Raw genomic sequence first — 18,286 nt, forward strand, 5'->3', positions numbered from 1 at the left:
GGTGATTTTAGCCACTTACCATTCATCTCTACTGTTGACATTTGAATCGTCCATTTGTTGTGTAAAAAGAAAATTGCTCTGTATTTCCAGGTATATAATGTAAAATATGAAAACATTTATAATTGTTTTTTCTTCATAAGCACCTTCTTGAGTTTACCTTCAACAGGATTGCTCAAGCCCAAACATTTCAAAGCCAAAAAAAATGAATAGTTGAGGAGGTTGTCATTGACTTTCAAGTCAGTATTTTTACCCTAGGTACACTTAGATGTCCTCTACCAAAAAATATGACCTACATGAAACTGCCCGTCTATGTGAAAAAGCAGTTCTTTAACCCAATCACAAAAATGATCATTGTTAGTGGAGCAAGTTGTCTAGGATATTTTTGTATAGGTTTGATGCATTATACATTCTCTATTAAACAAGATTACATTATGAAAATGTTGTTCCTTTGAATTCCGTTATTGTCACGTTATCTGTTTTCTTATTATGTTTATATATGTTTAACTGAGGGATAATTAGAGCCCCTCCATCAATGGGGATTGCCCCTTAGTGATGAGATTCTTTGTCCATCCATCCTTCAAATCATGTCTGCTCTATATCTTGCCTACCCCTTGGAGTTAATTAATGATACTTGGTACGAGTGTTCATCCCTACTGGAAAGGTTTTTGTCAGACAAATGATTTGAACCCTTAGCCTGAAGGTGAAACTCACAAACTTTGTCAAAAGTTTCCCACAAAAGGTCTGTGGTCATTAGTTTTGTCCCTTCTAATCTATATCTTTAATACCCCTTGGAGTTTATTGTTAATAATGAATGTTTTTCATTTCAGATGGTGCGTTTTTCAAAAAGATTTGAAACTCAAGCTTAAAGGCTTGTTACTGATAAGCTGTTAACCTGCTGTCTATATTGGAAAAACACCGAAAATTATTGCAAATGCTATAAGTTTTGGCACATTGCATTAGTAAAATTATGCCATTATGCATTTATGAGAATGCTATTGTTGATATTGCCTTTGTCGGTTTAATATTTAGTCCTTCTTTTCATAATAGTTACTTTAAATAAGGTTTCAAAATAAATTTTTTACACATTTTTTAAAGCAATGTCATTTTTAGCCTCTCTGGCTTAAGCTCCAAAATGCTTTATGGATATTGTTTCTAAACTTTTGGTCTGGAGCTCATCTGAATAAGGGGATGCAGGTCAGCCAAATTATGTATTGTAATACTAATATTTTCCTGATTTAATTTCTATGTGTCGTTACAGGATTTCACACATTTATTTCTTCAGAAAGGATTAGAGTTAAATCAGAAATTCCTACCACATCTTTCTTGTGTGACAAACACCAATTGCACATGTTTGCTGACCTTAAACATTGTCATAAATTTTCTTAAAAATAACAACATTGTGATGAAATGTAATCATGAGAAAAGGAAGAATGCACATTCTTAAACCACAATTCAGGCAACAGTTTTACTTGAATTCATGAATTCAGTTGGCATGAATGAAACTGTTGAAGAAATTTCTTACTTGATTCTAGGTTCATTCAGAGTTAATAGAAAAGGGATGTAATACTCTTTTCAAAGATTTCTGTAATCCCCCAATCAGATAAATGACATTGCCTTTATTTGGTATTGATTGGACAATTTAATAATTTCTTGTTATAATGCCAAATCAATGACTTGAAAAATTCACAGAATCACCTTGACATGTTGAAAAGGTGGCCAGCATGCACCTTTTAGAGATGGATGCAAATTCTGCACAATCTTTCATAATATTATAATTGGAAGCTGTTCTCCAAAGCCATTAATTTTATTAAGTAAATTAAAGTGGTCAAAATTATTTTATTATAACATCTTATATGCATTGTTCTTAAAAATAGTCGTTTTGATAAGATTAGTTTTGATGATAAAAAAATTAAACGGTCATCTTGTTTTCCCTTTTCCATTTGTTATTGGTGGAATGGTTTCATTGTCTGCTACAGTTGTGATAACCATGGTTACCAGTGGTCTTATATCAAAATAATTTTTGGGTTGATATGGTAACAACGTCTTTCTTCCCTACAACCAACAATCCTTTGCCAGCATCTGTTACAAAACTATCCCCATTATTGCCACTGCCTTTGAAAGTTCATTGTTATATTGACCAGTTCATGTTGCAATTAAATTTCTTCAACTTGGTAATTAAAGATAGAACTTCAGAGAGATGCTATCCTACTTGGAAAGTTGCTTGTGTGCTTGCCCTCTAACACTCATTTCCATTGCATGATTTTATCAATTATTTTTATCCATTATTGATTGACAGATATAGAATTGGTATACCCCCGATTAAAGTTGAGTTCATGTTGCTCAATCTATACGGATTCTTTTCATGTCTTGTCATTTGACCACAGTGGCGGTGTCTCTCTCACTTTTGCCTATGGATGTTGATTCCCCTCCCCTTATCTTCTTCATTTTATTAAATACAGCTAGATTTCAAGTATGAACTAATGGAGATATGTTGTATCAGTCAATGAGGTAGCAACCCATCAACACAAAACAACAACAACTGGGAAGAAATCTAGGTCAACATAGTAAGCTATTCAAGGATAGACAAATATCTAATACAATAGGTCAAGCTCTAAATTGTGCAGAGTCTATAAAAATTGTGACACCTAATTCCCAAGTGGTTGTCTTTAGTTATATCTTAATGGATTTTTTTTTGTCATTTTGGGAATTAGGTGTCACAAATTTATCAAGTCTGTTACATTAAAAGTAAAATAAGTATGTAATCTTTATTTAAAGTCGGATAGTCATATAATCATGCATAAACATGAGCTTATAACCCACTGATGTTCTAACTAAAAATGAACACTATAACAGACATATCTCAACAACATATTGCATTTCAATACAGACTAAATATTTCATTTGAATCATGTCAATACTAAAGCACTGGCTACTAGGCCGATGATACCATCAGCGTTTAGGTATATTGTTCACTCTCAAATATCCAAGCTCATGTTATACAATAGCACCACTGGAAGCTCAAGCCTATGGGGCGATACATATTTAAAAGTTATAGCCAAAGACAACAAATTATAATATATCATCGAGCAAGCTTAAAAAATCAAATTTACCAAGGGGTAAACTTTATTCATATTTATACTTTGCTGTTGGACCATTTTGATTTACAGTTACAACTGAATTATTCATGATATGTTAAATTTTGGATCAAAGGACATCTGAAACCAAAGGTTATTAATTTGAATCTTAAAGACCAACGTTACCTTATCACAGTTTTTTTTTTTTTTTTTTTTTTAATTCCCTAGTTAAGCCTCAAAATTTTGATAAAATAAAACACCTTTTACAACATAGATTTAATTTCTTATGACAAGATCAAGGTTTTCAATAGTTGTCAGTTTTTCACTCGATTGTGTAAAGGGTCAAATAAGAAGTAAAACATCTCAAAAGTCTTGAAAAATTTGGGTTAAAAATATAAACGATTTTGTGAAACATAGTCAACCTATTTTTTGTGACAATTAAGCTTTTTATCAAAATACACTTTCAGTTGAAATATATTGGTTTGGAAAGGCCAACACTATATCTGCCTTTTTTTAAAATAAAATTTGATTTTATATTATGAAATGACATACTGTCACTTAACATCCAAAAAAACTTCATAATTTTGTTGATCAAGTTAAGGATTTGTACACAATTCATTGATCCAGTTTAAACGATTAGCACATTTTTTTTTACTATTTAATGGAAAGCCATTGACTATTGCTTTAACGAATGAGAACCTATGATATCTCTCAAAACGCTTAGTTAAATATATTAATTCCCTCATTTATTTATTCATCTTCCTACAGAACCGTGTTTACAGTCATGATATACAATTTGGTCTACGAAGAGACAGAAGAATGTGCAAACAAAGTAATATGTTTTATGGAGATTAATGCATCATATATTATTTTACAATTTGTTACAAGTCTTTTATGAGGAGCACTTCAGTTGTGTCATAGTGTCAAGAGTAGTTCACTAATACGTGAATACAGTGCCGTCAACTGTATATAGATATAAATTTAACATGAAACACCCTTTTTTCGACATAGACTACACTTGATATACAATATAATCATAATTTCCATATTTCTTGCAATTATAAATGATCAACTGATTAAATATAAGAAAGATGTGACAAAAACAATAAATGCTGTAAAAGAGGGACGAAAGATACCAGAGGGACAGTTAACTCATAGATCGAAAACAAACTGACAACGCCATGGCCAAAAATAAAAAGACAAACAGACAAATAATAGTACAGATGACACAACATAGATGTAAAATGCTTTTCAGTGAAGGGTTTGGAGCTAAATTGAAATGCTGTAAAATAGGTGATAAATGGGACCAATAGATATGTATAAGGCTGTTCAGAATCCATCTTACGGAGGTAAACCCTTTGCAATGTTCTACATTTGATTCATAGACTTAGCACGTTTCACCTATTTTCTAGTGCCTTTAGTCAATGTATCCGATTAAAATAATAGTCGTCAGTAGTATATATTTGGATTTTAAATTGTTGTTATTAAAAAATCCATTTAATTTTGAAATTAGGCAATTTAATCCTTCTTACAAAGAATAGGTTCGTTAGATATTTTTACAAGGTCTTTTCATAAATATTGGAAAAATTAATCCGTAATACTATAATTAGTCAATTTAAACCCAACGTAGTTAAAGAACGGCTACACACGAAACATGTAGTTTACAAAAAACGTATAAATATTAATTGATAATGAAATATTCATGGCATAAAATGGAATCAAATTTTAAAGGATAGATAATGTCGTTCAGTGCTAAATCAAACAAATCTGTAAGGTAAGAGAAATGTTAATTTAGAGTCAAATAAAACGACCCTGTAACAACGTCATATTCACGAGCCTGTCCTAAGCTAGTGCAGGTTTTCTAATGTCATGTCTTTTTATATATATTTCTTTTCATTATGAATATTTGGTGTAATGGCTACTCTTGAATGTTTCTGCAGAAAAGTATTCACAATTTGTTTAGACTCGTGACGATTTATTGTATTAACACCTTTCTATTGTTGAATACTGTAAGTTGACCTCTAGACTGTCTTGGTTGTTTTTGTCGTTGGTTTTCTGTCTCATTGACGTATAACACCCCTTTTTATTAATTTTAAAGAGAGACCGCTGAGGTTATATATCCCCATACTTTCCGGTATCAGCTAGTGTAGTGCATTTGACGCCGTGCATGAATTTATCTGTGGCGTATTTTTCTTATTTGGTTCGAGTTGACGAATACGATTTTTCCATCAAAGAATATTTAGGTGATAGGCAAACCGTTAAACAGCAATTAATAATTATTGTGATATTTTGTAGAAAATACATTTGCCAGTAACATTAACCATATTTGCAGAGATAAAAATTCTAATCTAAAACATGTTTGTTGTTGTCCAGATATATAAACTTACATATATCACCGGATTTTAATATGAGTAGCATCACTGTTGTCACAAGAGGAACAGACATATAGAAACTGACTCCTCGTTCTGAGTATTTGAGCTTACCTCGGTTTATTATTAGTTATTTTTTGTAGTTAATTTTTGGTGATGTGTTCTTTTTTGTATTTGTTTGGTTAGTTTGCTGTTGTCTGTCCTATGATTAACAGTTTCGTTTTTCTTTTGTTATCTTCTAACTTTTTAAATTCAACTGGTGATATGTGGATCATGGCGATTCATCAGTTTTTATACATTCATATATATATACATAAATATACATAAAGCACACTATCATCTCTCTAAAAATTATCTTTTAATTCTAAATTCCCTTTAAGTGTGTTAGTGAATCTTTAACAGTTTACAATTTTGCGACAAATTGTTACCTCGGAATACACGGTTATGGATGAAATGATTGATATTGAAAAATTGGTGAAATGGAATATATTATTTTATAATACATATATCTGGTTACATAATACTTCTTGAACAAACCGATATTTGTGGTCTAGCGATTACCACAAAACTGACGCGTATCGCAACAGGGAGCTAGACCACAAGCGGTTTAGTTGCTTATGTTATGTTTGGCACATATATAAAGACGTGTATCGCTTGTAACAAAGGTTATGATGTACATATCTTTGAAACAAAAGAAACATATATCAATCAATGACAGATGATTAATTAAACACTCCAACAAAAACATTTTATAGGGAAGCTTTGTCATCTTGCTTAAGTGTATTTATAAATAGGTCCACAAACTTTGAGAGTTCTGCACTTAAGTTCATATAAAGAAACATTTAATTCCCCATATTTGGGGGAAAACACAAACCCAAAAAGCTGATTGCCGCACCATCGGTAAAATGATGATGTTGAGTCTAAGATTCTCTTAATTCTAAACAAATCGCTCCTAAATCAAGAATCTGATAGCACCATTGTTTACCTGTCTGTGGTATGCAGAAATGTAATGTACAAAAGTACTGTTACTGTGCATGTTTGTTCCAGGTTGTTGGTGTTTTCTTTTGGTCCTTACTTTTCTTTCATGTGTTACAGTCAAGCTTTCAACTGTCTGTAACAACTGTTATGATTCGTGCTCTTTGTTGTTTCAAACATTTCAAAGTTGTCTTGTGATCATTAGAACCGACAAATGAACATATTGATACATTAAATGTACATGTATCTACCCCTATCGCTAATTGTAACCGTGAAATAATTTTGTTCGATTTATGGCCTAACATCTGATTTCTATAACTGATTTTATGTTTAGATCCGTTGAACCTCTGGTATGCATATAAGTCACCAACAGACGCTTTATACACGCAAGGCTGTATCCAACACATTGTAAAACGTTTTTATGTTTTAAACCTACTTCAAATTGTTTGCAGTATTTTAACTCGTGGAATTTGTCATAAAGGAATGATTTTTAAATTCACAATCTTATGATATACTTTTAAGAACATACTTACGCATTTAATTTAAAAGTTTAACTTAAATAATGTAGAATTATGTCGATATGAAAATATTTTGATAAAAACTACTATTTAAATGAGGGCCATTATGGCATATGATAGTTAAATTCAAAACATGACGAATTAATACAGTATTTAATAGTTTTACCACAATAGAAACAAGCAAAAAAAGGCGGCTGAATAAACTGACATTGAATATTTTAAGTGAATATCGGATAATTAATTCAGTTAGAATCGCTGAAGTAACCCCTTCGTTTACCTCTTTTTGAAGTTTGAATAAGCATTTGATTCCATGATTCAATAAAGCACCCAATTAACATATAATTGGTTTGTATATACGTCTGATAGTTTTCCATTATTATTTTTTTTGAAAATGTTTACTTAAGGAGAATAATAGATAAACACATTGAATGAGGAATACTCTTATCGAAGAACCAGATGACTTTGTAATTGAACGAACAGTTCCCCCTCCACAAATAAAAATAAACAAAAATAATAATCTTATTTCATATATATCCCTTGAACAAACAGTCTTCTTTCCAGATGGGCGTATACGTTGTGGTCTAGCTGTCATTTTTTGGTCGTCTGGTGACTGTCTCATCGACTTTTACATCGCATCTTAGTTTATACTCATCATAGAAATTAAATAAGATATTACATCGTGATGGCTAAACAAAGACTAACAAAGACCATTGTACATGCAACACCATGCATAGTTCATCTGCATGGAAGGGTCTGTATGTACCAACTCATTTATACTCTCTGGCACCGTTATCTTAGTGTTCAAGAGGCCTCTATAGTCGCTTGGTCTAGAGAGCTCATCTACTGTATCACTAACCTGTCTAGCACTGTGGTTGTGAGTACGAGAGTGGTCTAGGGAGCTCATCTACTGTATCACTAACCTGTCTAGCACTGCGGTTGTGAGTACGAGAGTGGTCTAGGGAGCTCATCTACTGTATCACTAACCTGTCTAGCACTGCGGTTGTGAATACGAGAGTGGTCTAGGAAGCTCATTTACTGTATCACTAACCTGTTATGCACTGCGGTTGTGAGTACGAGAGTGGTCTAGGGAGCTCATCTACTATATCACTAACCTGTCTAGCCCTGCGGTTTGTGAGTACGTGAGGGGTCTAGGGAGCTCATCTACTGTATCACTAACCTGTCTAGCACTGCAGTTGTGAGTACGAGAGTGGTCTAGGGAGCTCATCTACAGTATCACTAACCTGTCAAGGACTGTGGTTGTGAGTACGAGAGTGGTCTATGGGAGCTCATCTACTGTATCACTAAACTGTCTAGCACTGCGGTTGTGAGTATGAGAGTGGACTAGGGAGCTCATCTACTGTATCACTAACCTGTCTAGCACTGCGGTTGTGAGTACGAGAGTGGACTAGGGAGCTCATCTACTGTATCACTAACCTGTCTAGCACTGCGGTTGTGAATACGAGAGTGGTCTAGGAAGCTCATTTACTGTATCACTAACCTGTTATGCACTGCGGTTGTGAGTACGAGAGTGGTCTAGGGAGCTCATCTACTATATCACTAACCTGTCTAGCACTGCGGTTGTGAGTACGAGAGGGGTCTAGGGAGCTCATCTACTGTATCACTAACCTGTCTAGCACTGCGGTTGTGAGTACGAGAGTGGACTAGGGAGCTCATCTACTGTATCACTAACCTGTCTAGCACAGCGGTTGTGAGGACGAACACCGCATTCGACTCCAATTCTAATTGACTAGGATTGCCAGTTTTCCTGTCAAATGTTGAAGATTCTCTCCGGGCACGCTGGATTTCCCTCTTGTCATTTCTCTCTGACAAAACTGCCATATAGTACTGAAAGTGGCGTTAAACACCAACAATCAATCAATCAAACCATTGTCAGTAATATACACTAATACAATATACAATAACTTTGCACTACTTTTGTGTCCCTTTTTGCTACATGGAAGTTGATTATTGAGGCAATTTGACATCCAACGTGTAAATTTTTATTATCTAGTTAAAATGTGGAATTTGTAAACATTAAAATCAGAAAATCGAAAAGTTCTGAAAATTACTGGAAATGTTCTGTGGGCATATCATAAGAAGTCTTCAAAAGCGTAGAACGATTGGTCAACTGTATATGTATATGTGTATATATAGGGGTTACGTTTCTAATGGCAATCGGTATATATAGAGTCATACAGGTTATAGTATATAAAAAGAAAAGTAAAAACAAATATTTTTCTTTTGGATTAACATCAGAAACACTCAAACTTAAATCGGAAAGGCAAAGATACAGATAGATCAACTAGTAAAAGGACCAATAAAAAATTGAACTCCTGCTCCTCCCAACCAAAATCCGGGATATGTGCCTTTTTAAAATGGAATAGACCCTCTGAAGTATTGTTTCTTCCATGTTTTCGTAGCATTGGCGGTGTAAGGTACCTTTGAGAGAGTAGCAAATGGATTAAAGATAAATGTATGGTGTATCAAGATTTCATACTTCCTATCTAAAATGTAGACTGAACATCGAAAAAGAAACGATTAGATGCTTAAGCGAAAAACAGAAACAGACACAGAAAAATACAAGAAGCTTAATATGGCAATCCATTAACCTACTAGTATCTTATATATGACTATACAACTTATCATATTTTACTCATAACTGATACCTTAGAATTGTTAACTATATACACGTATTAGGTTCAGTCTCGGTATACTTAATTATTGTTTACATGATCAAATATCTCGAATTCATTTGTCGTAGTAAATTTGTATGATCTATGTATATATACATATATCTATATCCATTGTCTGTTACATACTAACAATATATTTGATTTTTAACACTACTGGTGTTGAACTATGCGGGCAAAAAATATTGAAAATTATGCAACCATATCAGTCAAAAGGCGTATATTTACATAGCGTTATGTCAAGTCTTGTTTACCAATGTCTTGGTTTCAATTTCAGACTTTTAAATTGATAAATTGTTTATGTTCATGTGTGGATCATAGAACCTCCAATTAGTTAAGCCAGTTAAACATGTTCTTTCAACCCTGATAGTACCTCGCTCACGAATGACAATTCAAGATTCTATCAGAATCGATCCCTATATATTAACTTGATATTGAATTTTAATTATCTGATATTAAAGGAAATATTCTGAAATGTACATGGAATAGATAGTTATGTTACCTGCAATTAGACCAAGGTAAGAAATATATACAATGTAAATATAGGTAAATTTTGATAAGAGTGATAGTCTTATAAACCTTATATCAATAAAAATGAAAAAGCATTTTCTTATGAAATTTTTCATATGTAATTGATTCAAAAGAAATAACGAATTGGACTGATCTTCACTGTTGATAATATCTACAACAATAGTTAGAAATATAACATTTTAATACTGAATACAGGACTGATATATATTTTTTAATTGTCCTAAAATTGCTCATATATATACAAAGTTGAACTCTTTTATTCTCTCTTGCATTTTGTTTGTTCTGTATTCTTTTGGTTTCTTAGTTTTTCTGTTGTCCTCTAACATTTACTTGTAAGCATACTTAAATGATTCCCATATACTGTATACAAAGTTTCATGATTAGAGTTGCGTCGGATAGAAATCGACCTTATGCAAATTAATATCAATACATCTGTTATACTATTTCGGGTTGAAAAAATTTCTATTCAAAGTCTGCAATTCTTTGAATATTGAGTTGTTATAACAACCCTACAAAACAGACGTAAATTCATCTTTCATTTCGTATTTGAATTTTCCAAAATCAATCAAAGTCTTATACATGTACATGTATATGTGCACTTGCATAAGGTCGATTTCTATCCGACGCAGCTCATTAGAAAAGAGTAAAAATACTATAGTTTTTTCAATTGCCCATTTTCATTATTTGAAATGACGAAAATAATTGAAACGCTGTTTTCCATAGTGCTACATTGGAGCGAAACAGAAAATCCTGTGCAATTGACCTCATAGGAGGACATATCTTTCTTTAACTATAGATCGTAGAAGCTCGAGGTAAAACTGTGATTTTAGTGTGATTCTCACGATAAAACTTGTGTCAGACCCTTTGAGATATTGTGTCAGACGACTACATTTAATGACAATGGTGGTATTTCGAGCGAAATCTGTACAAAATTGATGAATCAAGATCAGCAATCAAAGTTTGTTTAAAACAATGAAGTTGTTTTAGGATTGAATTATTTATGTTTTTTCTGCTTTCTGAAGTTATATACATTGCCGCGCTTTCCTCTGTGCTCTTCCATTTACTTTAACTTAACAACAAGAGCATACAAGAGTATTTCTTGAGCTTATCTTTTAACTTTTAAAGATTTTATGGGAAAAGAAAGATGCGAATCAATACAAACTTTGATTCACTTTTTTCTTGAAGAAATCCATAATCAATAAGCTCTAAGTCTTTAATACTTTGTGTAAATAACCTCTCTCTACGGTCAATGACGTAAAATTGAATTTGGATTTAAAAAAGTGTTTGAACTTCAATAAATCAATGCTTATAATTCCTCGGTCAAACACACTATTGGTGAATCCTTTTCATCTTTACTCTAAACTTCGAATTGATAAGGATCTAAGTACATTTTAGGTCTAGTATCTTAACTATATTTTCATTTTTATACTTAGTGTAAGCAGCAATGGACTTAAGGTAAGACACACAAAGACTTCAATCTCCATGTGTAGGAAAATTATCGAAAAATATAATAAAACAATTACAGACCCTAGCACTGTAGGTCCAAAGAATGACAATCAAAATCCAAAGTATGAATACATTTGAACTTGTTATTAAATGTTTTAATCTATCTATCAAGTGTACACGGAGTTAGACATATCGGTATATCAGTTTATCTTGTAATAAATTACGGGTGACCGAGTTAGGTCAGACTCTTAGATTACAGGAAAAGATTAATAAAAAAAAATATTTACAAGTATGATGTTTAAGGTTTAATATACACGATGATATACAGAACAACATGCGATGAGTTTGGTCCCAAGTTCAAGTCTGCGAAATAAGTTTTCTATATGAATGTTGATAATCACTTTTATACTTATTTTATTCATTTGTTCTATGCATATTTGTCCATTTACTGAAAAATAATCTACAAGTTTCTTGTGAAGGTTAATTGTTTTGGTTTGGTGAGATTATATTTTCATGTAGCAGGAAAAGCACATTTGTGCTTCCTTTATTTATGATGGTAATAGGTGTGATATTTCCCTTCTTTTTCCTGTTGCCGAAGTCAGTTCAAAAAGTAAGTACCCTGCCATGTCCACTCTGTGTTTTGTTAGATGTATTTGTATCGATCTGATGAGTTAAGCCCTTTTCAACAGATTTTTATAATTGTTCTTAAATTGTACTGTTACACCACTGTTCCAGGTTAGGGGACGGGGGGTTGATGCGCCTTCAAATTAGTTTAACCCCGCCACATTCTGTATCTGCCTGTCCCAAGTCAGGAGCCTGTAATTCAGTGGTTGTCGTTTGTTGCTGTATATCATATTTGTTTTTCGTTCATTATTTTGTACATAAATCAGGCCGTTAGTTTTCTCGTTTGAATTGTTTTACACTTGTCATTTCGGGGCCTTTTGTAGTTGACTATGCGGTATGGGTTTTAATCATTGTTGAAGGCCGTACAGTGACCTATAGTTATTAATTTCTGTGTCATTTGGTCTCTTTTGGAGAGTTGTCTCATTGGCAATCATACCACATCTTCTTATTTTTATAATAAGGAAATACTATCCTCTATTTGAACATAGTAAAACTTGAATAAATTTACACATTACAAGTTAAATTATACTAAATTGAGATATTTCCCCCTAATCTTTGATAAGAAATTAATTCTGACGTTCAAATACTTAGGATTATACTTCAAATTATTTTCTCGGCTCCGACTCGTCTGCTGAATCAGATTTTATGTATATTGATTAATGGCAGCCACTAGTTATAATTAGTGTCCTGATTTATTCAAAGCTGAAATTGTTTCTTTTCAAATCATAAAAGGATCAGATTTAATTTCAAAAGTGACGACGGGATATGAAATCGACCAGATTTATTGTTTACCATAAACAATTGTTTATTTCCATAAACGCCACAGCTTATTAGTACCAGAATTTTAATTCTATTGTCTAGAACACATGCCTTTGTACGGAAGCCAATACACAAAAGTTTACATTGAACAATTTTCGACCTTTTAGTTGTCAAGGCGCTAATCTTTACAACTTTTGAAAAGAATACAATACTATGTTATGAGGTCCTTTGTATGGGATATCTGATTGTGGAGAAAAATTGCTATTTTTGTATAAATGATAATTTGAATAGGGCATTTAAATCGCTTTTTATTTTTTTTCTGCATTGTACTATTTGTAAAGGAGGATATGTTTGAAAAAGAAACACTGATTTGAGTAGTCATAAAGTAACTGTATACCAACGCATAGCGTCATGGAAGTTTTAATTCACTATGAAATTTAATTCGTTTTAATCCAAAATAATCGCGAATGCATCAGTTAATTATGGACCTGAAGCATATGTTTATGATTTTTTAAATATGGATATCAGATTCTAACATAAATATTATATAGAATACGTAAAGTCACAACAGGATATAAAAGCATTAAATATCTATAGAAAACAAAACCAAATTGAAGTCAATATGTTGTATGTTAGAAAGTAAGCATTTGAAAAGTTTTGTTCGACTTCAATTGGAAAATAAATATTCAAGGAGTTAAAAAAAATGAGTACCAGTTCTTTGAAACATTTTCCGGATATTGAAGCTGACCCTTATAATGGTGCACATTATTTGAGGTATGTTTTATTTTCATGCAATTAGTTAATCAAATCAATTAAAATTCACTGACTGCTACAACATTGTATTTAACGTATCCTTACTGGAGACAATTGTATGGCCTTTTTAACTTGATTGATTCGAGCTTCACTGGTGAGTCTTTTGTAGACGAAAGGCGCATCTGGTGTAAAATGTTTTTAAGCCTGGTATCTTTGATGAGTTTATTATACGTCTCGGCTCTTACGTATTTATAAATCTCGTAATTTAAGTTTTTGGAGAAACAGGGCTTTCAGCTTTCCCATTTTTTTCAATTCTCAATTCGTTGATTTTGATAACCAAATTATGAAATTGATTTATTTAGACATATCAAGTGAAGGGAAACGAGCCTTCATATGTCGTTTGACACTTTCTTTTTACCATACCTCTTCATGTGATGAATATTTATTCAACCTTTCATATTGTTAATTTTCCATTTTTAGATGGAGTAAAACTGCGCGAAGTTTACCATCAGGTTCAAAGAGCAGACTTACAACATCGTACAGTCGGGAACTTTCTTTATTGGATGACGATGTGACGACAAATATTCCTTACCGGTTGCCAAGAATCTCCCATAGAGATGATTTCAAATCGGAAGATGACGATGATAAAATATTCAGCCGCTTTGGATATGAACCTTCATTGAGGTACAAGAAATTAAAAAAAATCAGGAATAAAAAGAAAAAAGGCGGCGATATCGTTATCTTTAAGAAAATGCTTACATTTTGTTTGAAAAAATGAAATGTATTTTGTTTTTGTTCGATGCACTTAAACACAAAATATAACCGGCTATCAGTCAAACACATTTAGATCTGTGTTACCTACAGTGTCGATAGCCGGTAATAAAGTGTTTTAATAATCAAAGAAACGTTTTCTTTGGATAAAACATAAAAGTGATTCAGTACTTTTTAAAAAAATTATATAATTCATGAACTATCAACAGGATATGTTGTTAGGGTTTAACTTAACGGCTTATAATTATCTTTTATATCATGTGAAATTATTCGAAATGTGTCGCTTGCAATTTAGAATTGGCAACTTTTATGTGAAAGTTAATCATTTTTAAACGAAATATTTCAGAGTTCCCGAACTAGTGCCAGTAGTACGTATGTTGAACCCTCCACAGACGTATTCTCAACAAGAGCGACAGGTCAACTTGGCTGTACCAAAATTCCAGAACGCCGCCATTACACCAACAGTCAGACAACTTCAATGGCATCCTGTCAAAGATAGCAATATGGAAGATGTACAAGTCTATAAATCGTATGTTTTTCGTAATATATTCACATTTGATAGTAAGATATAAAATTAGCAAAAGATTACCAAAAATTATAAGTAAAAGAACAAACCACGCATTGCCAAAATAAAAAACAAAACAAAACAAAAAGACAAACAATAGGCCACAAAACTCTACACAGACAACATAATATTGGACAACACGAAACCGAGAAGTTTAACTGGAAGATCAGAAAGGCCAGAACCATTGAATCACATGGCAATATGACATAAGGAGTGACAGTTGACATAACAATGTATTTTAAAAGTGCAGACATTTTAAACATATTTGTAATTGGAAAGTTTTTCGTTCAGTTTCATTACGGTTATACACTTCAGATTTCAATATATGCCTTCAGGTATGTTGGTGTCTGTGCACTTTACTACTGTTGAATATGTTAATTTTCACCATAAAATATATTATGTAGACACACGGTGTTCAATATTTGTAATATACATTTAAAAAATTGAAAGATTTTAGTATTCTGCACTTATCTTAATATACAAGTGTTCGTGTTGCTCAGTCTTTAGTTTCCTATGTTGTGTTTTGTGTACTGTTGTATGTCTTTCGTCGTTTTTCGTTTTTTTGCCATGGCATTGTCAGTTCGTTTTCGACTCATGGGTTTAAATATTCCTTTGGTATCCATTGCATGCCTCTCTTTTAATATACAATCTTCTTTCTTTCCAGAATGATAGGTAATCAGCGACAAAGGTCCAATGGGGACTACTTCCGACCAGAGCCGTCACCATCCCCCATCAGCAGGACGGACTCGCCTACAAAATCTATTAAAAGTATTCACTGGATGTTGGGTAGTGCTAAACATCCGATGTTTGACAACAAGGTAAGATCATTCAATTAAGGTTACAATCGTTTTGGTTGTAACGATATTTAAAAAATGTATATATTTTTATTTTTTACATCATGTTTTTTTGTTCTTGCAATTGGCTTCGATAAAGCCACGAGAAATAAAGTCACAAATAAGAGAAGAGAAGATAGATCAAAGCAAGATCTTTATGTTTATATATGTATAGTCTTTTCTTTTTCTTATTTATCTTTTGAAAATATTTAACTTATCTTATCAACTTGTCACAGAAATTTTTCAGTTATTATAATGACTAAAGTGTTTTGAACATATCGAACTTATTTTTTGATTGCAGTTATATTCCGGATTGATTGATTGATGCCTCCGGTGAAAATTTTACCAAGAAATAGTTTTTCTATTTGTTTTCTTGTGAATAAATTCGACAATTTTTTGCTTTTTTTACTTCACTGTTTTTATTCAATTTTGTTTGCAGGGAAGAACACGGAATCAAGGACCCTTTTCAAGAGAATTTACAGTGACTTGCATTGCACCAACAAATTGGATGAAAATGAAATGGGGAAGATCGCGGACTATTATTCACTGATCAAAATTGTTGGATAAACAGTATTGGATACTATTATTGCCTAACTGTGAATAGTTTGAGCAATTTTTGTAACTGTTCAACGAGAGTATCAGGGACATTGCAGTCGTTGATTCAATTAAACGGATTCTCATTCATCAACAAAATAAGGAAATAAATCGTTCAATGCAAATGGAGAAATGACACATATTGCAGACCAGCGTATGAAATAAGCAGGATTTGATGTGTGTTCTATAATCAAAGCCTCTTTCGGGAGCATTTAATTCTAAATATCACAGTATACATTTGACATTGTTTTGAGTGGGGTAAAGTTTACTCTTTACTCTAGGTATCTATTGTGCTTTGAATTTGACTGTCAAAGCAAACGTTTATTTTTGCATATTATGCTGTTTCTTTCCCAAACATTATCTCAAGATGCATCCACGTTTAACAGTTAAAAATGTCTTGCTATATTGAACTGGCAAATTGGCAGTTGGAAGCTGATTTCAAATTATTCCTATTCAATTTTGACTACTGCTAAATTTTTCGTATTGAAGTAATAATGTAAACTAGTAATGGACGAATTTGATTTTGGAGTAAAAGCGAGGAAGGCAAACATGAAAAAAACATATGTGGAAACGTATGCCTAGAAGACTTAGTTTTTAGATTTTATATAAAGGATGAATATATTTTGAAATTGAAAATCGAATACAGTTTTCTGGGTTTTTTTCCGGCGTTCATTTTGAACAGAAAAATATATCCTGTGATGACATTTCAACTTGAAGTTTTGAACATAAAAAATCAAATACTCCAACACCCATTTCGTACATAATCAACAGAAAAAGAAAAAAAACACGGCTGCTGATACGTGTGTTGGGAAATGCTAAATGGAAATATATCTTTAGACATTTGCAGGAAATTATTTGTGTGTTCTTCAGCTTAATGGTCGTACTTTTACAAATACATTTCTGTGCATTAGATTTTTGCATGAGGGAATTGTATACAGAACTCTCAACGACACGAAACTCACTAAAACCCTTGGATGCTCCGGAAGGACCAGTGGTTTTGCTCCACCAATGACTCCCATCGTGTTACTCAATAAGTGTATTACCTGATCAGCTACCAAATTACTAGATTGTACTCTCAGGCCTGATGGTAATTTGAACGAGATTTGCTAACTGATATTTTCTCAAAGAATATGACACTGGAGGTCAAGCAAACGATAGAACATCAGTCAATAATTGCACCAGAAACATCGGATAATAATTTTTCGGTGGTATTTTTAAACGCGTTTTTTTTTAAAATTTCTTTGAGAATCAATGATATAAACTTAAATCAATCAAGCAGGAATGTTTACAGATAAAATAATGCATGTTATAGTAAATTACTTTGTTGTTTGTATTTCAATATTAAAGGAGTCATTATGTCTATTTTATGTAATATATCAAATGTGCAATTTGTTATAAATTATTTCATTAAAAATTCATATTAATGTGTTGTTTATATGAGGAAACAAAAGGGAAATAGAAAATCTCAACTTAGTAAGCTCGGGTCTAAAGTTTAGGTTAGTAATTACTTTATAAATAAGAGAACAAACCACTCATTGTAATAAACTCCGGGTAACATATTAATTCAAATCAAATCTTCTGTTATATAAATTATTAACTGTTTTAACATGGAAAATGAGACAATAGTCGGCTATAAAAGGCCCCAGCATGAAAAATATAACACAATTCAATCGAGAAAACTAACGGCCTAATTTACAACAAAGCAATTCACGAAAAACAAATATGACAAATGAACCAACGACCACCACTGAACTACAGGCTCCTGACTTGGGACAGGCACATAT

At 32.4% G+C, this 18,286-nt stretch overlaps 1 protein-coding gene across 3 annotated transcripts; it reads left to right on the forward strand.

Moving 5' to 3' along the window:
• The first annotated feature begins 4,694 nt into the window (after positions 1 to 4,694).
• On the forward strand, positions 4,695 to 17,926 carry LOC127718914 (uncharacterized). 3 transcript variants are annotated; one of them, XM_052225011.1, is made up of 5 exons: positions 4,695 to 4,848; positions 14,220 to 14,423; positions 14,857 to 15,039; positions 15,740 to 15,893; positions 16,348 to 17,926. In XM_052225011.1, the coding sequence occupies exons 1-5, from the start codon at positions 4,814 to 4,816 to the stop codon at positions 16,456 to 16,458; spliced, it is 687 nt and encodes a 228-aa protein (XP_052080971.1). In that variant the 5' UTR covers positions 4,695 to 4,813; the 3' UTR covers positions 16,459 to 17,926. The 3 variants fall into 3 exon arrangements, with proteins under 3 accessions (XP_052080971.1, XP_052080972.1, XP_052080970.1); XM_052225012.1 differs by lacking the exon at positions 4,695 to 4,848 and adding an exon at positions 9,950 to 10,144; XM_052225010.1 differs by lacking the exon at positions 4,695 to 4,848 and adding an exon at positions 13,323 to 13,760.
• Positions 17,927 to 18,286: the final 360 nt, after the last annotated feature.

This window comes from Mytilus californianus, unplaced genomic scaffold (genome assembly GCF_021869535.1).
Source record: "Mytilus californianus isolate M0D057914Y unplaced genomic scaffold, xbMytCali1.0.p SCAF_10, whole genome shotgun sequence".
Lineage (NCBI taxonomy): Eukaryota > Metazoa > Mollusca > Bivalvia > Mytilida > Mytilidae > Mytilus > Mytilus californianus.